We start from the raw sequence: 20,727 nt of genomic DNA on the forward strand, positions 1-20,727 counted from the left end.
ATTAAAGTGATAAACAAAGATATTTGGAAGAGTTGGCTAGCTACTTAATTTTTGATAGATATTTTCAAAATGTTTTGCTTTTAGAAAATTGTCAAATTGTCTTTCCTTTTAAGAAAATACTGTGGAAAACAGAAAGTATCTTATTAATACTAGAATGAAGAATACTCTTACATTGAATATTTGTAATGAAAGGAGGGAATGAAACTTCACAGTTGGAATGGCTTCCTTTACTTGTACAAGTAATGTGTCCATCTGTGTCTGAATGCCACCTTTGCACCCCACGTACACATTCACAGCAGCAGTTGACATGTCCTACTTTAAAACTTGTGATGCTACTGCACTGCGATGATCTTCTGACCGTGAATGTTTCACCAAGTTGTCTTTTTTAGGCTTAGTAGCAGTTTTTCCAGTAGTAGCATAAATATTTGTCTTGTTGTCCCTGCATAATTTGCAATGAAATGTATTTTGTTGGGAAACATGTTCCAGCCAAGGAAACTGTGAAAACAAAGTTTCTTTAACAACTCTGTGAAAATCACGGGTATATTTTTTTCACACCGACAGTCTGATCACTGCAAGCTTCAGTTTCTTCAGAGCTGTCTTTGCTTTTGGAAGTGGATTTCCCACCATCAGCTGATGTTGTTGCTTCGACCTTCTTTTGAAAAAAAATTAAATATCTAGCTATTTAGACATCTTTTTATCTGATCTAGGAGTTGTCATGTTCTCGGTTCAAACACTTGTCAAACGAAACTTGGGATTTCCACTTTGATACAGACCATATGTTGGTTTGACAAAAGTTAGGTTTTCTCTGATTACTGTTTGTGTACTATGGGCAGAATGAAACATGTAGCATAAGAAATGAAAATAAAAGAAATCATTAGCACAGTTGAGCAATAATATTTTTTATAAATTTAATTTGTCAGTTGTCATATCCCTGAAATCATAAAAATACATATATAAAGAAAATATAAATTACAGTCAATGGTAGTTTTTAAAGACGTTTCTTGTTTCTTCAACTCGCTGGGGGGTGCCTCTGGTCATTTGTCATCATTAATGGCTTGGATGGCAATAAAAACCATGAAAGCTATTAAGACTGAAACTTGAGCAGAACAAATAAAGGAAAACCATCCAAGACCAAAAAATTATCTTTCACCACTGTAGCAAAACCAACACTAGATTTTTTAGCCACAGGCTGTTTCTTTTTCCCAATGGCGATGTGGCTAGCGGAAGTCTAGAGTACATACTGTAAAACCGTTTTTAAAGTGTCACATTTATATTGAAAATTTGAAAAGTTAATTGAATTAAATAATTACAGTCTGGCAAAATTTTTATTCTCACTAAAATAAATATCAAGAGAATATAATGAAATTTGTAAATTCATGAGGATCTTGCAACCTATACTGCTGTCCTAACTTGTTGAATGATGTCTAAGGTAACTTTCAGTTAAAGACATGGCCACTGAAATGAAATCTTGTTTAATTTCATAGCCTCACTATAACTAACATTAAAGTAAAACAAAATGAAAATCAAATATTCACTTAATATTATCATTATCAAGTGTCATGCTTTGTAGCATAGGTCATCATGTCCCTCTACCTTTCTTTATCCCAGACACTTTTGATTACATGAATCACCCACTCTTTAAAAGTGCAGTAAAATTGTTAAACTGTCCAAGTTTTTCTCTTGTTGTATAAAGACATTAAACATTATATCAGAAACGCAAAGTTTAAACAACTTCATATGTTGCATCTTAAAATGTTTTAAATGTGAAATGACATCATATTTTTAATCTTCTCACAGTATCTAGTAGAATGAAGTTTGCTACACTTGATTGGCCAATGATTTACATTGTAACATCTCGCAGAGTAAAGAAATCCATGCTGTTCCATTCATAAGGCATTTGTATTTATTTGAAAGGGTTAAATTCTTTGAGATAAAGAATATGAAGATTTATTTTCTCACATAGGAATGCATAAAATTGTAGAAGCACATTGTTGATACTAATATACATTTTTATGAACATTTCAAGAATGATATTCTTGAATGTAATCATTAAGTGTTGCTAGCCATAAGTTACACTTCACCTTTTAAAATATGTAGAACTTCATTATGTAAATTAATTGAGGCATAAAATTCTAGAGCTCAGTGTTTTAGCATGTGAATTTTAGGTAACTGATAAGTCAATAGAAATTTAAAACAACATTTTTGCATATTGTATGATATTGTTTTGTTGATTGAAATTATATAGTGATTTATAGAAAAGCAAAATAATTTAAAGAACCTCTTAATGTTTTTGAAGTTGTGATTTGGTCCAGTGCATTAAATTGATGTGGTTATGTACTTTATATACACATGTTGCTGGGCATATGTTGAATGTAATTATAACTCAAAACTAATTTTAGTTAATATGCATGAGCTTGAGTGGGGGAGGTGGTCTTTTCTGTCTGTTATTTTGTTTGTCTTCTTCTGTTGTGACGCACAGCTATACATAATTACTGTTTCTAATGTAAAATATACTCACTGTATGGCAGGTGCAAGTCAACACCTATAGTATATACAAGCCCAGGTGGAGCTGGGAGTACATGTTTATCAATTGATGCATCTTGTTTTAGTATATTTAGGTAAACAAAGTTATAAAGAATTGTACAATTGTCAGGTATATTTAGTTAGTACTGTGTATTTACATTCACAGTATTCCTTACTCCTTTATCTTCAACATGAAACATTCTTTCCCTGTGGTGGTGAAAAACACTTAACTTATTCAACTGGTTTTATATACATGTATATACTGTACGTAGTCTTTGGTAAAGCAACATGATAGTGATGTTACTCATATCATGATGTACTCTAATGTTGTTAGAAGACTTCAAGAAGGTATTGTAAGTCCTGTGAGTTTTATAAATGTGCATAGTTTCTTTGTCTTACTGCTACACTTGTTCTTTTTGCTGAAATTCAGGATTTTAATTTATAAAAATTAAGGTTTGTCAACCATGTTTTATTTGTTTTAAAGAAATAGGGAAATTGTTGGTATGCTCATTCCTCAAATTAATCTTTTTTTTCATGAAAATACTAGAAATGTTTTTGAAGGTATATAGTTTATTATGCATTTGCAAAAGTTCTTCAATCATTGATTTAGTCACAAGTATTGATTTTAATGCCATTAACACACTTACAACTATAATTAGTATCCACATTCTGCTTTGTTTTTTGAAAATATTGAGTCTGTTTCATTACTAGTCCAAGTGCAAAGTGATTTCTTGTTGCGATTAAAAACTTTCTTTGTCCCAGAAATCTCAAATATTGATTGCATAATTTCTTAAAACTTCCTAAATGCATTTGAAATATTTGTTTTCAGTAAGGTTTTATATTTTGTTGTTTTCTATACCCTAACTCTGTGGGATCTGTCAATTGACCAACCTCGTAATCGTTGCAAAAAATATGAAATAAACATAGATTATGCTTTTTCTCATGCAAGAATGACTACATATTATAACACAAAAATACAAATGTTTAGTCTAAGTAGCTCAAGTCTCATTACATGATATATTTTTTCTTATTATATTGACATTCCATTTGTACCAGCTACATTACATAATTTGCATTGATGCAGTAAAGGTGAACTCATTTTACTGTACTCAATAATGTAAAACTGACCGTTAGTCTTCCCTATCTTGATTGTGTTTTAGTGGATTAGTATTTTGTAATATTTAGTCACATTTTAATTATTATATATGTATATAGGTTATTACTATTTATAAATATATCACGAAACTTGTTTATCTTAAAATATAGAACAATAAAACAAGAAGTAAAGCAAACAATTATCTCTTCTAAGTACGACCTTTGATGTCAGTTGCTGCTGGACATAAGTTAACTGTAAAACATCATGTTATGTATTGACTATATAGAGAAGCAAGATTAAAAGTCTCTACAATGAAAACCTTTTTCCATCAGTTCATAAGTTTTAAGTGATCTCCCTTCTTTTTCTTATACAATGTGCAACACTGAGTGATGTTTTAGCTTCCTAAAATGGCTTAAATATATCTACAGAGTATGGTAGATATGAAATGGTTTGTTGGTTTGGTGTATTTGACCCACAAAAAAAGAGATTGATGGCATTTTAGGGTTCAGTTGAACCTTGTGTATCAAGTGCATACCCAATGTGTTAATTTCATTTGTGTTTCTTGATGCTGTATGTGATATACAAATTTTTTGAAAATTTTAATACAAAATGTTTTCAATAAATTATTTGGCTCAAACTTGCTCTAAAGGCTTAGGTAATTACAGATAGTGTAAAAGTTATAACTTAACATTTATTAGTACAAAGCCATAAATATAATAGTGAACAATGTTTTAATAGTAATTTTCCTGCTTCTGCAGATTCCTCTCATGAGAGGAAATGTGTATGAAAAATTCAGTAGTGTGTGGGGTTAGATGTGTAGAAGTTGACTGAAATGTCTTTGCCAAAATATGCCTTTCTCAATAAGATCATTCAGAATTTTTTTTTTTTTCATTTTACATTTTTTAGAGGCTGAGATTCCCTTAACTTTGTAAGCTGTAACCCTCCCTGAAAAAAATTAGTCCTATACACCACTAAACATTTATAGATTTGTGTTGATTTGTTAAAAAATCGTATACAATGTTACATAATGATACAACATATATCATGAAATAAAAAAATAGCCATTTTTGCTAAAATATGCATAATATTTTAATCACTAGGATTAGAAGTGGTGTTTGAATTCAGGGTGAGATATCATTCCCAATCTTTTCAGGAGGGCCCAAAACTATTTTGCTTCCTTTCAGTAGGCTGTAAGTTTATTCAAAGGAAAAAACTCGACAGATGATGCAATAAATTGTTTGTTTTTTAATTAAAATATTGTGTGAGAGCAAGGCAGAAATGAGACAAAGTAGTGCATGGATAGAGCATATTAACTCTCTTGCTACATGCTTGAATGATGTGACTAAGTTCATAAACACATTTTACTAAAACAATAGGATTGTTCAATAACAGTGGTTTAGTAAGGAAAGCAAAAACTAAAGATCATATGAGGCACTCATCCTTTAATGGAATAGTAAGTTTTCTTATATTTTCACTAGTATATTAATGTCTTAAACACTCTGGGTACAATTTACATTACTGTATTAATAAAAAGCTCAAGTTCTGTTTCTATAAACAGTGCATTTACTTGTTTTGCCTTAGTAAAAGAACCGAATATTGTGTTTAATACAGTGGATTTCTCATTACACATTGTGAGAAAGAGGAGGATGCATAGCATCTTATGAAACTCCCTTGTGTTAAATGTGTTGGAATATTAATAAAATTCTTCCATTTTTCCACTATAATGTTTTTGGCTGGTTTGTTTCTTATCCAAAACTGTATAAAGTCATCATTATTCGTCATGATGTGAAAAACACTTGCAGGTCTAAGAATGCTGGGGCTCATTTTAACAGTGTTCAAAATAACCTCATTTTTACACATAAGCAGTGGCAAAGTTCTTAGCTATTATAGGGTAATTCAAGTTCTTCATGAAATTAATAATGGACAAAAATACAGTTCCTTAATGTCTAAGCCTCAATTAAAAGGTTTAAATTCTATATTGACTTGTTTACAGGTAAAGTTTTACAATAGTATCAAAACCTTGACATGAAGACAGCCACTCAAAACTTTCTGTGCAACATTACACTAGGATCTGTTATATAAATATTAGTGAAAGTTCTTGGCATCACTCGGGATATTAGGTTGATGTATTCTAGTTGACTATATCAGTGTGTTTTCTGAACCATTTTTTACATAAGTATAACATATATTTTTGTTGCTAAGCAACATGAGATAAAAGTCATTGTTGGAATGCATTGTCACCAAAAGTACTGGCTTTTCTTTATATTAAAAGTTATTATAAAAAAATCACTTTTTCCTATATGGGTTTTTGATAATTTGCTTCATTAAAAAAAAGTACACATGCATGCATTTCCCCACATATTTGTCTTTCTGTGATTTTTGTTTGTAATATAAGGAGCCACTTTCCTCTATATGGGTTTTTTGCTAGCTTGCTTCATTAACACTTAATATCCAGTTGCCATACCCTTAGAATTCACATAGTATGGATGCAAAATTTCAGGTTTCTAGGTTCTTTACTCTTGGAGGTATGACAGTCGTGTATTCTTTTGTATACTGTTTTACACTTGCTTCTGCACAAAAAATCTGCATGCATGTGGTTAAGTAATAACACCAAGGTACACTCCCTTAGGGCTCACTTTGTATATGTGCAAAATCTCGGGTTTCTAGGCTCTTTTTTTCTTGGAGCTATGGTGATCTCTCTCACTTTCTTGTAAATATAATATTCATTTGTTCCCTGTATGCTAAAAAATGTCACTGAATATCCAGAAATAATTTTAATATTTTAGTACTATAAACAATGATCTAAACATTTTCACTTAGTTTTCAAGTTACCTTCAGCTGAAGACATTTAAAATGTAATTGAATTTTCTTGTTGTAAAGTTCTATTAAGCAATGCTGTGGTGAAACCTTCCAGTCTTCCCCTTTATTTTTGAGGAGAAAGTGATACCATGAGATTGTGAATTTTTATAGAGCTATTTATGCAGTGTATGCATCAAAATGTTGAATTTTACTTTACAGATTATAAAGTAACACTTTATTACAACTGTCTTTTCTGATGCAAGTTAAAGTTCAAATTTTATTATATTGAAGACGTGCAGAAATGATTTTTAAATGATTAAGTTGGCAAATGTTTATAAATTTGCTGAAGTCTACATAATATACTAGTTGTATCACCTTAAAGTACTTTGTGTTATTTTACAGTGAAATGCTGAGTTTTAAAATTACATACAAGCAACCAAAATCTCTCAAATAATTGGTCAAGAACTATCAATTTCTCATACAGCTTATTGTTTTTCTAAAAAAAATTACTGCTGTAACAAGTAACCCAAAGAAGGTATTTGTTACTATTTTGTATTTAAACAAAGTAAGATTTTACTGTTTTTGTATTATATCTTCTGTGATTGTAACTCTAAAAAAAAACTTGTTTTTGTGTTTTTTTATTGTAACTCTGTGTTATAAATTTATAGACAAAGAATTATGATATACCTAATTTTGCTTTTATTTCATTTCTCATAGAAAATTTAATGATAATTTATGTAAATCATAAATCTGGTTGATCAGCATGTGCTTGCTCTGTCTTTGCCATTCTACACCATTTGAGGCTGTAGCCACCCCTGTGTCCTTGGGTCGCACCATCGCTATTTGTTCTCTACCTGTTTCCTTTTAAATTGCATTGCTTTTCAGCAGGTCCATGCACATGCTCAGTGGGTATGACGTCAAAGCCAGAAGGACTCTTAAGTACACAACCAGCATATCTTCTATCACCCTGTAAGTTATATGGGACAAGATTCAAAAGGTTAATGGGCAGTATACTTCTGCCCCCCTTTCAATCTTGCTCTCTGATAGCCAGGAAGTTGTCGATGCCCAGAGCATCACCGATACTCTCAGCGAAAGCTATTCATATGCATCTAACACTTCTGCTTCATTCTACACCTTCTTAGTCATCAAGACTCTTGCAGAGCAATTGCCTTTATCCTTTCAGGCTGATCAACTCTGATTATAATCACCTACTTACGCTAGTGGAACTCAAGCTTGCCCTTCATCAGTCTGGCAGTACACGAGTCAGACCTGATGATATTCACTATGAGATGCTGCACCATCTCTCTCCTGCCTCTCTTACTACTCTTCTGGTTATTTTTAAATAGATCTGGCACCAAGCTACTGTCCTCCCCTTTTCCTTTTCCAAGTGTGGGAAGGATCCTAAGACACCTTCAAACTATTGTTCAATTGCTTTGACGAGCAGTATCTGTGAGATCTTGGAGAGGATGGTTAACGCTCATCTTCTTTGGTTCCTCTAACCAAACAACCTCCTCTCACCCACCCAGTGTGGGTTTCAATGACAGCGTTCCATCATGGACTACCTGATTTAACTTGAAACATCAATTAGGGAAGCCTTTCTCAAGGAATATCTTTCTATTTTCTTTACCTTGAGAAACTTATGATACTACATATAGGTATGGCATTTTACAAGACCTCTACTCATATGGGTTGAATGGCCATTTACCTATTTTTATTAAACATTTTTTTTATGGATCGGCAATTCGAAGTCCATGTGGGGTTAACACTTTTTTGTTCTTTCCCACAGGAACTTGGAGTTCCTTAGAGCTGCGTTTTGAGTGTCACACTTTTAATTGTAAAAAATTTTGTCATCACTGGACAACTCCCTCCTACAGTTGCAAACTGATTTTATGTTGACAACTTCCACATCTCATGTCAGTTGTTGAGCATGAGGTTTATTGAATGGCAGCTAAAGAGTGCCTTCAATTGATTACTGTAATGGATCAAAGCAAACGGTTTTACCTTATTGCCCTCTAAAACTATTTGCATGCACTTTTGCCTCAAAGGGGTTTTTACCTTGATCCCGAGCTCCATCTCAGTGAAGTTGGTCCTTGAGGCAAAGTTCTTGGGGCTTATATTTGACCATAAGCTGACTTTTATTCCACACCTCAAGCACTGAACATCTTCTGTGTTCTTTATTCCACCTCCTGTGGAATGGATCAATGTTCTACACTAAAGTTCTATTGTGCTCTCATTCAAATGAAACTGGACTATGGGTTTCTGGTTTATGGCTCTACCAGAATCTCAGCCTTGAAGATGTTGGACTTCATTTATCATTGGGTGCTTTCTGCACTTCTTCAGTCAATAATTTGTACACTGAATTTCATGATGCTCCTCTACACCTCTGCTGCATGCAGCTGTCTTTACTGTACACTTCAAAACTTAGCTTCGATCCTTACCACAGCATCCCACCTGAGGTTGTGTTTTCCTTCCTCAGTAGGTCATGCTTATTCAGAATAGATGGTCTGCCATTGTTCCTTTTGGCCTTCATATCCAGGTGCAGCTGGCTGAATTGGCTTTGACCTTGTATGATGTCACTGTCTCCACTGGTCAGCCAATTTAACCATGACTTGTTACCATCTCCAAATGTGACCTTTGAGTCTTCTGAGGAAGGTGAATACTTTTGATTGGAAGTACCATCTTCTATTTGCTGAACATTTTTTGAACCATCCTTTTCCATTTATACCAATGATTTGAAACCGGGGGCTCTTTGGGGTCTGCCATGGTTTGTTGTGATTCAGTTGTTGCACACAGAATCCCCTCTACATTTTCTGTGTTCATGCCAAATTGTACATCATTTCTCTTGCTCTGGATCACATAGAAGCTGTACAGTACACAACTGTATTAATTATACTGATTTGCTTAGCTTTTTTTTGGCTTTGAAGTCACTTCACATTCATTCTTACCTTGTTCTCATCAATATTCAAATATGACTGGCTCATTTCTGTTTATCATCTACTTCTGTACAGTTTTTTTGGATACCAGGCCACATTGGTATTCACGGAAATGAGCTGGCTGACATCACAGCTAAATCTGTCAGCCTGACTCGTTCATGGACTGTGGTTTTGTATTCAGTGCTTGGCTTCACGACGGTCAGCAGTTGATTTGGAGTGAGCAACATGAAAACAAGCTTTTTCAAATAAAACCCTCTGTTGGACTTTGGCAATCTTGCTTCTGTAAGGATTGGAAAGAGGAAGTTGTCCTAACTAGACAACACATTGGTCACAGTTTTTTAACTCGTTTTCTTTCATCTGGTACTAATGCACCAGTGTGTTGTCTGTGTGACACTCAGGTCACAATAGCTCACATTTTATCGTCATGCCATTGTTATGATCGAGAGTGAAGGCACCATTTTAAACATTTTTACCGTGCATTCACCCTTGGTATTGGACAGTGTCATTGACAATGGTGATACTGTCAATTTCGGTTGTGTTTCTTAAATTTTTAAGGGCCATTGGTCTTTTTCATTCAATCTAAGATTTCAATTTGAAAATTGGACTATGTTTTGTTTTAGTATGGTTCCTTTTTATGTATTTTAATTATTTTACTTTATTACATTTCTATTGGTTATTTGGTGCAGATAGCCCATTTGCTTTGCACCAGTAGATGCTGAACAACTAACCAACTAGTTTTTTGTGTATAAAGGTGAGTGATGATATTGGAAGTTAACACCTTCCTTAATTAAAAATATATTTCTGATATATATTCACCTTGATACATGTTCACCCTATCCTCCCTACTTTCCGGGTGCATTTTGATTTGCCTCCTAACTAAAGAATGAAATATCCCGTGCATGAATGTAAAAGATGCATTTGCAACATGATCATTATTACAGTATTGCAATTTTACATAACTTATGTGGAATTTAATGGGAGTTTTCACTAGGCCGGTGGTATGCAAATTGTTATAGGAAGTATAGTTTCTGCTAAGAAGAATGTTGACTTTGCTCTATAATACTTTTTCTTTTCTGGCTTCTAATTGTCCTTCAGTTTCTATACAATTGAAATAAGGGAAATCAGTGGAACTTAGAATACTATATTCTTGTAATTTTCATTATCAAGAAGTGACTAATCACTCGTTTTCAATATAAAATACATATGTGATGCTGAACAGCAATTAATAAGTTAATTTCAGCACTGATGGAAGATTTGAGTTTTGTTTTTTATGACAATTATAATATTATACACCAAGTAAAAAATAGGTGAACAAAAAGTTGATGCTTTAATTGTTCAGAAAAATGTCAGTATAAAAGTTAATGCAATCCATATTAATTTCTTTAGCAGTTTATAGTGTTAGTATGTCTGTAATACTGGACTGCTTAAGGAAGATGTTCATTAACCTGGACAAAATTAAAAATCCAAGTTGATACTTTTGTAATTTTAAATGTATTTTTAACTTGCTTGCAGAAAAAGTATTTGTCTAACTTTATAAATGGACTGAATGTGGCTGCATAATAATTCAGTTGATAAGAATCACATAATGTGTGTTAGACTGCATTTTTTAAAAATTAGGTAGGCCTGCACAACAGCCATCAAAAATGAATTACACACACATGCGCACGCACGTGCTTATTTATATATATACATACAAAGTTTGTACGTTTATGTTTTGATAACAGTAAAGAATCAAACAACTTCTGATGAAATGTGCTATTTTGTTATGGGCAGTTTTTTTCTAAAAATGGATATTGGAGTGAATTAGCAAATTAACTGCCAACTGTTAATAATTATAGTTGAACCACACAGAAGGTTTTTATATGTAGCCTTAAAAGAAAAGAACAAAATCTTTATTCTTTAGAAAATTTAGAGCATCAGCTATTGCCAAGAAATTTATTCCACATTTACTCAGTATTATAGTTGGTCTTGGATAACATAAAAAAGTTTCCTTTTATTTTTTCCTCTAGATGCAACATTCTACAAAGTTTCATCATGAATACTCTGCCAAAATAATCTATCAAAGAATTCCATATTGTTTTCCACAAGTATCATTTCCTTTGAATGTCAGTGAAGATCTTTCACTGTTACATCTCTCACCTTACTGTTGCATAGGAGATTGATATCCTACCAGTAAGGTTATGATGAATTTTATAAAAGGATGTCTTATATGAAGACATCAACGATTTTGCTCAACTTTACATCCTCAGGCTTGCCACATTTATTTGGGTGATGGTCTTACCATGCAAGTGCTTTGTTTTCTGCTATTCATTTGGAGATAAACCATTCATCTTTATGCAGTACTACTTATGAGTCAGTAAAGTCATAAATGTTCTCAGTAATGTCTGTATTTGGTGTTATAAGCTTGAATGTTCCACTGGCCTTATGCAGAATGTTGTTATTCTGTGAGAGAATTAATGCCCAACCAGCTCTCTCTCTCCCTTTTTGGGAACAGAAATCACATTTGGATATATTAACAGATGACTATTACCATGGTCTTTATAGAGGTGTTGACAGACTTTTCCTGCTTTATTATTTGTCCAATCTTTAAATGTCTAGACTGATTTCTATATATCCTGATGATGCTAGGTGATTATTCCATATCAGAGAACTAGTGGTAATGAATTATTTCGTTTGTGACCAAAAAACACCCATCTCTATCTACCCATAAGCCATGACTGTCTCCTGAGATGCCTTTTAGACATTCCTTTACTTGTTTAGTGTCAGTTGAAAAAGAGTGGTCCAGTTACAAAATGTACATTTCACTACATGAATATCTAAGTGAAGAATGTTACTTGTTAGTACTGCTAATATTCTACAATGTTGTTGAGGCTTATGAGGTGCAATAGGACTTAGAGTGACTGAAATACATTTTATCACAAATCTTTAACAACTGTTCTGTATCTGTTTAGCAGTTGTAAATTTATTAACAGTAATGCATAATACAGGATGTAGTGGCCAAGACTATAAAAGAATGCAAGTGGGTGATGTGCTGTATATTTATTTTATGATGCAATCTTCAGAGCACAAATGTCTTTTGTAGTTCTAATAATCATAGTTTCATGTGCCAAATTTATCCGAGGAACTTCAATATTTCATCTAGAGGGATAGCAGTGCCTGTAAAGAATGTTAATGGTTTGCCCTCATCAACATGTCTTTTGTTGAGTGTGCAGCACATGGCTAAGGTTTTGATAAGACTGATGATTATTCCTGTGTTATTGTACCATTTGTTAACCTTGCTAAGGTTGCATTTTGCTTTCAATTTCAACTTTAATGGAGTTTGTGCTGTACACCAGAAAGATATCAGCAAAGGTCCAGACATGGCATGATGGGGCAGGCTAGACTCATAGAATAGATGTTGAATAAGACTGAGTGTGGTGATCCTTGCAGTAAAATAGTGCTGAGTGATACTGTCTGATTGACAGCTTTCATGCTTCGTGATGTATATCCTAGTAATTAATACAGCTACAACCTATCCTCTCATTTTTAATACCTGTTCTGAACATTTTCCCACTAAGAATAGTAACTACACCCTTTAGTAGGTATTTTCCTGGTGTGAACCTGCTGACAAAGGGTTTTATGATTGCCTCAAAGCCTTTTTTTCTATCAAGTGGGAATTCAGCAATGTTGATCCAGGTTTCTCTTCCACTGCTGTAACCACACGATGATGGTAGTAGTGTTTTAATCTGTTAGACAGACCTTCAAGCCTACAGCCTTATTTGGAATCTTGCCAATGATGTCATGTGAGACATTGATTCAATAGCCATTAAGGTGAGAGTGATGCCTTATCTGCATTGTTAGCCTGGGTTTATATGTGTTTTTCAAGTTTTATCAGTGTCATTATTCTGCCAGTAGGGGAAGTTCATTTTGCAGTAATTATTGATTTTACTTTGCTTGTGTGTGGAAAGTATGAGAAAGCTTGACATAACATTCTTGTATGGGCTTTTATATTGTTTTATAACATTTAGCACTCCTTAGTAAAGAGACATGGACGTAGTTTATTATTTTACATTTAATACTACCTAACAGGAGCTTTAAAGAAGCTGCTTATCTTCTAGTATTCATTTATTTAAAAGTATGTTTAATCTTCATTCATCAGTAGGCAAAGTAATTGGTTTGTTCATATAGATAAAACAAATACTAAAAAAGAAACAAATTAAAAAATATATGTTTAATATATTTGTACAAATTTTGTGTGCATTCTTGTTCTACAGTGTCTTGCCTCAGTGATGACGAGAAACCCACTTGTTGAGAAATTTATATGCAAAAACGGCTCGTTTGGGCTGAGAAAACACTTTACATAGAAGAGCGAACAACGTTTCGACCTTCTTCGGTCATCGTCAGGTTCACAAAGGTTGACGATGACCGAAGAAGGTCGAAACGTTGTTCGCTTTTCTATGTAAAGTGTTTTCTCAGCCCAAACGAGCCGTTTTTGCATATAAAGTGTCTTGCCTCCATGAAGGCATTCACAGTCATTTTCATTTGTCTGTTTCTGGTATTCTTCAACAGGTCTGTTGTTTTTTGCAGTTCCTTATCTTTTTGTGATTTCATCAAACATCTTTATTCTTTGTCTTCCATTGCTTCTCTTTCCAGTTGTTACTACGTGTTTCATCCTTTCTTTCTTTATCGCAAGACCAATGTGCTTTGTCTCTTTATTTTCTTGATGATGTTGCATCTTGTGTTGACTTTTACATATCTTGTTTACTGCTTTTTTCTTAGTCTATGCAACCACACTTCAGTTGCTTCATGTTTTCCCTACCTCCTTTGTTATTGTCCATGTTTTATATTTGTACATATGTATGAGTTCAGTGTTATGTTGTAAAACGTTTTTACTTGCCTGTTTTGTTGTATTATTGTTTGTCAGTGTTACTTTCATATTTCAAAAGCATTCTTAACAAGCATTATTCCCCTTTTAATCTCCTCCGTCCACTTACTGTTTAATATTATTGATAACCCCAGAGATTTGAAATCTTGAACTTCATTGATTTTTGTCTCAACAGCTGTAATGCTGGATTTTGGAGTATTAGTTTTCTTGGAGGTAATTATGCATACTGTTTTCTTGCTATTGAGTTAATCTTTTTTTTTCCTTAATTTCATAAATAATTATATTTATTGTTTCTTAAATTTTTCTCATTTTCAGAATTAAACACTTTGCCATTTGCATTACTTTGCACTTTACTTATTGACCAATTTTACTTAATATAATCTGGAACTATTTGTTACTGTTCTTTTTAAGGTTGTACTAAAATGTTATGAGAAAGAGAATTGATCAAATCTGCCTTAATACTATGTTCATAAATTAGTAAAAGTAAAAAGCATAACTATTCTTTCTTTGTTTATAACCAAAGGTGATGTAAAAGCATAATCCTGAGAATGGCTGTTCCTGACCTTGAAATCAACCATCATCAGACTGATTTTGATTCAGATTTTGAGGAACTTAACCTTCCTGTGACAGATGATGAGTTGGATGAAGATTCATTGCCAGTGGCAGATGGTAAGATTGATTATTTTATGTGGACACTAAGTAAACAGATTTATGTATTGAGATTTAACATCAATTGAAATCATCTTTAGGAATTTTAATAGTAGTTTTATATTTATGTATAATTTATTCTCATGAAGGAGAGGCAAATTTGTTCATTAAATTATGCAATTATAAATAATTTTGATAGTTTGGATTCGTACAAGTAAATTTATAATAAATTGTAAATATTCACTGACAAGAAGTTGTTTAGTGGTTGCACAGTGGAAGTAGTTGCCAAAGTATTTTATTTTTTGTTTTAAAGCATGTAACAGTTTTACATTAGAACTTGAAGTTTTCTTTTGGTTAAAAGAGAGATCTCTTTGTTTATGTAGCATTCTCCATTGGTGAAGTATTTATGCAACAAAGTACTTTCTTAATATCCTGAAAAAACATGTAATGGTGTTTGGCATTCTGGTATACTGTTTTCTAATAAGTAAACTATGAATCCTGTTTATAGCAGGAGGTTAATTAAAAAAAATCTATGGAAGATAATCTTAAACAATTGAAAAAAAGGGTGGAAGATAAATATTCTTCAAACCACTTTTTCTATTGTTTTAGAACAATGTATATTTAGGCTTGTATTCACTGTATATATTTATTTTGTTATTGCTAATCAGCAGGCTTTTTAGTTCTAGTTTGTCCAGGTTCTGCAGAGGAAAAGGTCACCAGGAAAGGGTGAGTTATCACTCTGGTCTCATATTAGAAGTCATTCTCTTTTCAAGTTCAAGAGAAGATAGTTTTCCTGCTCATGCTAACCAGTGCAAATGCAGACTATTGTATCACCCCAGTTTTGAGCATGATCTGCATGCTAACAAAGTAATGTAGCCTAACCAGACAAGTGTAAGATGTAGATTAATTTGTTGGGTATAACCTGCTGTAGTAACTAACTACAATAAAAACGAAAACAACATTTTAAAAATTAGTAAAAATTAAAAATACACATCAAAGCTAAACCTGAAAATATCCAACTTTTCAATGTCATAAATCAATACCTAGAATTAAAATCAAATGAAGAAGCATTATGTAATAATTAAAACATGCAATTAACTTACTGAAGTTAATAAATTTAAAACTACAAGGCATTGTTGAAATATAAGTAACAAATCAAATTAATGAAATAGTGAATTTATTTTAATATAAATTAGCATAATCATTGGTTAAAATTATAAGAAAATAAACATTGCACCAAGAGATACAAGCTGAAAATCCAGGATAAAATTGTGCACAGAATGAAAATGAACATAACCATGATGCAAAAATAATAAATAATAATAATAGTAAGTACATCATGAGATGCAAAGCTAAAGAAAATGCAGTGGGTGTGGTATGCAGTGGATTGTTGAAGATAAGCCAAACCCTTTTTTTAGAGATGATGATGTTGCATATTTCCACTGGACACCACATCATCTTGGGTGCTGAAGTTTCTTTAGGAATAAACAATGCAGTTGGATTGAATGCGTACTTAGTGTTCAAACATCGCCAGCCACTAAAAGGGTGATACTGACTGTTGGATAATCATACAAAACTGAAAGAAAAGTGTGGGCCTTGGCTGCTGCTGTTTTGGTAAACTCAACAGCTGGTTGGTCAGGCAGGAACATTTTCTGCCATGAGCCCAAGCTCTTTGTTTTGGAGATTATCTTCCCAGAAGTAACTGGCATCATAATAAGCTCAGGGTACCTACTGTAATCAAACAAGAATTCCTGTATTATGAGAGCTGGTGTTCAGTCTGTTGTTGGCTCAGTTCCTGAAAAGAAAAGTAGCTAATAAAGAAAGAAATATATATGATCAGATAGGCAAGAATTTCAGTAGGTGACACCTGATTAACAGTGACTTTGAGTCATTGACAGATTCCTTCTTGGAAAAAGTCATTGGGATGTCTTGGAGAGTATGCGACATTTCTCCAGTGTATGCATACACTATTGTTTGAAGAAATATTTGTATAGTACCACTAAACATTCACTTCCAACAGTTCCTCAAAGCTGTATTTTATTGTTCGGTGGTTGTTCAGAAATGTGCTACTACTGAATAGCATGGCCATTACTTAATACATATGAGACTTCCCACTGTTATTTGGTTGCTGTAGCAGAGTGCCAAGTCCAATGAGGATCTGAAACTGCTAGTTACAGTCCTTGTGTTTGTTATTTAATCCTGTTCAACATCTTTGTTACCAGTGGGCACTACTTCTGACAGAGGAGATGTTCCAATGTTATACAGCTATTTTCCAACTCAAACTTACTTTTGTTGAAAGCTTCTTTGGCTAACGTCTAAATTCAAGTCTGTAGTAATATAACCTATACAGATGGGTATGATCAAATCACTTATATAAAATAAGCTTCTAAGAAATATGTAATAATATCCACAAAGCTTGAGAGTGATTCATTCTTACAAATAAACTCATCCTAAATTAAAACAATTAGAAAATACCTGGTACATCATGATTGCTCTTATTCTGAAACATCAGTAATCAAGAGTTCATTTTTTCAGATAAAGTTTAAACATTATGAATATTTCAGTTTTCACAATTGAATATATTCCTTTACCACTTCAGTTAAAGAACTGCGTACATCATGGTCTTCATTTGGTGTTGATTGAACAGTGAGAAATCAGATACTTACAAATATTTCAATTAAAAAGTGCCCCTTGGTGTGGATTCCTGTACGTGGTTAGGGGACCTCCCAGGGAAGGTTCTGTTCTATCTGATTACCTTCTCTGGGATCTAAACATCCACCCACGTGTTTGCCGTGCGTGGCGACCCATGAAGGGGAGGAGAGGATCCTGGTGGTTGAGGGGTCCAACCCTAACACACCACTTTGGCCTCGAATTCCTGTAGACGGGCGGCCTTTGGGTGGCCCCCCTTGGGTCAATCGGCTGGTCCACTTAAGCTAGAGTCAACGAAGTACCAGTGTTGGAAGTTCTCAATGGGTGTTGTGGACATTGTGCCTGATGCTGGTGTTTGGGTATAGTGCTCACGAAACCCTGGCGTTGCTGCATTGTCCTTGCATGACCTTGTAGTGCGTCCCCTTGTAGGGCTCCATGGTGGGTGGGGTCAGTGGGTACCGAAATTTTTTCTTTTCCCTATGGATCCTCTAAAAAGTTTAAATAAAATTGTAAAAAAACAGTCAATGGGTAAGCAACCACGTCTTGAATACTCAGAACAGCAATCTTCAACATCAGTAACACACGTACCTCATTTTCTTATATTACTTTCTCTTTCGGAAAACCCTTTAGGGCAAATGTCCCCTTGTTTTATTCAAAAGGGACTAGAGGGACTTGCTGGCTCTCCAAAGTCAGTAAAGAAACTTCGATCTGGTGACATATTGGTTGAAACATCCACATCCCAACCCAGTGAATTCCTCTTGAATTCAAAGGCAATTGGGGATATACCTATTGAGGTTACACCCCATGCTATCTTGAATTCTTCACGAGGAGTTATTGTTGAAAGGGATTTGAAGAACGTTCCCGAGTCAGAGATTCTCGCTGGTCTCTCCACTCAAGGAGTTTCTGCAGTAAGGTGCATCTCCAATCGCAAAGATGGAGTTACACTGCCAACAAAAACCTCGTTTTAACATTTACTTCACCACGTGCACCTGCCACCATCAAGGCAGGTTATCTCATTTGCAGGGTTTGGCCATTCAAAGACATCTTGTCGTGGTTCCCTGACATGTGCTCATTGTGGAGGCAAGGACCACGATGCCTATGACTGTGACATGAACCCACATTGCGTAAACTGCAATGGTTCTCACCCCTCTTACTTTCATTCTTGCCCAAAATGGTTGGAGGAAAAAAGAGGTGCAGCTTTTGAAAACGACACAACATTGGTTATCCTGAGGCTTCGAAATTGCTGTCCACAACTCCATCTCGGACATATGCTGCTGCACTTCATTCCACAACTACAGTGGGAGTGCAGACAGATCTCTCTGTGCCTCCAAGAGAATCGTTTTCAAAACAAATGAAAATCTTTTGACCTCCGTGGTTAAAAAGGTTGATGAATCGACTTCCACACCCATCTCTGTTCCTCCCATACCTTCCAATAAACCTCAAGATGCACGTCCTTCAGTTTCAAATACAGGCATTTCTTCTGATACATCTTTTGCTCCCACCACAAGAGACAAAACAATTATTCGTTCGCGTCCTCAGTCACTTGATTCCCCTTCCAATAACAAAAACCTGCCCACCCAACCCAGAGCAGGATCCATGGAGGTTGATAGACCTCCTCCGACTAAAGACAGTAAAGAAAAAAGACTTGGTCGTAAACCGAAGGGTTCTCCAGCCACTTCACCTACCCGTTCTTAAAAATAGCCACCTTGATACAATGAAACTGTCGAGGTTTACGTTCTAATCTGGGTGATATCAAAACTCTGATTGCTTCCTATCATTCTGTTTGTCTTTCTTTACAAGAAACATTTCTCAAAACTGCTGATACTGTCTCCATTCGGCAGTTTTCTCTGTACAGAAATGACAGGTTATGTGATGGTCGAGTACATGGAGGGGGTAGCACTGTTGGTTGATCAACACGTGCCCACCCTGTCTTTGTCACTCAACACACCCTTGGAGGCTGTAGCCATCCGTGTTTCCTTGGGTGATACCATCACTGTTTGTTCTCTGTACCTGTCCCCTGGAGAGACATATGATCAATCAGATCTTGATGCTCTCGTTGAACAGTTGCCATCTCCATTTCTAATCCTAGGGGATTTTAATGGACATCATCCCCTCTGGGGAAATGCTATTATTCATGGGAGGGGCCGATCTGTAGAGCGGATGCTCTCTGATCACAATCTTTCTCTTTTCAATACTGGTTCTTCCACTTACTTTCATGCACTTAGTCAGTCCTTTACCACTATTGATCTCTCAGTTTGCTCCCCTTCATTATTCTCCCATTTTTCATGGAGGGTTGACAGTAATCCACTAGGCAGTGATCATTTTCCTATACTTTTGAGAGAGACTGGCCGTGGTCGATGCCACCCTACCCGCGTGCCCCGGTGGAAGCTGTATCAGGCAGACTGGTCTACTTTCACTGCTCTCGCAGAACTTGATCCTGCCATCGTAAATCAGCTATCAATAGACAACTGTGTAGCAGCGGTAACTGACTGTATTACACATGCAGCTGCTCAGTGTATTCCTAAAACCTCCACACGTTTTCCACGATATCCTCGTCCGTGGTGGAATCCTGCTTGCCACTTAGCACGGAAGGCTCAAAAAACGGGCCTGGGATACTTTTCGTAGATATCCCACACTTTCAAACCGGGTTGCTTTCCAACAGGCCCATGCACATGCTAGGTGGGTAAGTTGTCAAAGCCAGAAGGAATCTTGGATTAAGTTCACAACCAGCATATCTTCTACCACCAGTTCCAAGATCATATGGGACAGGATTCGAAAGGTTATTGGGCACTACAATTCTGTCCCCCTCTCGATCTTACTCTCTGATGGTCAGGAGGTGACTGATGTTTGGAACATCGCTAACACTCTAGGTGAAAGCTTTTGCCGGGTATCTAGCACTTCTGCTTGTTCCTCCACCTTCCTGGCCATCAAGACTTGAGCAGAGCGATCACCTCTTTCCTTTCAAACTGACTGTTTCTTTGACTATAATTGTCCCTTTACCCTGGTGGAACTAAAAATGGCCCTTCATCGGTCTGCCAGTACGTCTGTTGGACCTGATGATATTCGTTATGACATGCTGCACCATCTATCTCCTGCTTCTCTTCATGTCCTTCTGATTGTTTTCAACCGGATCTGGCAGGAGAATGTTTTTCCTGATGCCTGGCGCCAGGCTATTATTTTACCTTTCTCTAAGCCAGGGAAAGATCCCGAGATTC

General features: G+C 35.0%; 1 protein-coding gene across 1 annotated transcript in view; it reads left to right on the forward strand.

The window, feature by feature from the left end:
* Positions 1-20,727, forward strand: part of Pld (Phospholipase D) — a 153,133-nt gene that overhangs the window by 15,486 nt on the left and 116,920 nt on the right. The window contains 1 exon segment of the mRNA XM_076448349.1: positions 14,739-14,884. Within this exon segment, the coding sequence (XP_076304464.1) occupies positions 14,764-14,884 (121 nt within the window). The 5' untranslated portion in view covers positions 14,739-14,763.

The sequence above is a fragment of the Tachypleus tridentatus genome, chromosome 8, assembly GCF_004210375.1.
Source record: "Tachypleus tridentatus isolate NWPU-2018 chromosome 8, ASM421037v1, whole genome shotgun sequence".
NCBI classification, from domain to species: domain Eukaryota; kingdom Metazoa; phylum Arthropoda; class Merostomata; order Xiphosura; family Limulidae; genus Tachypleus; species Tachypleus tridentatus.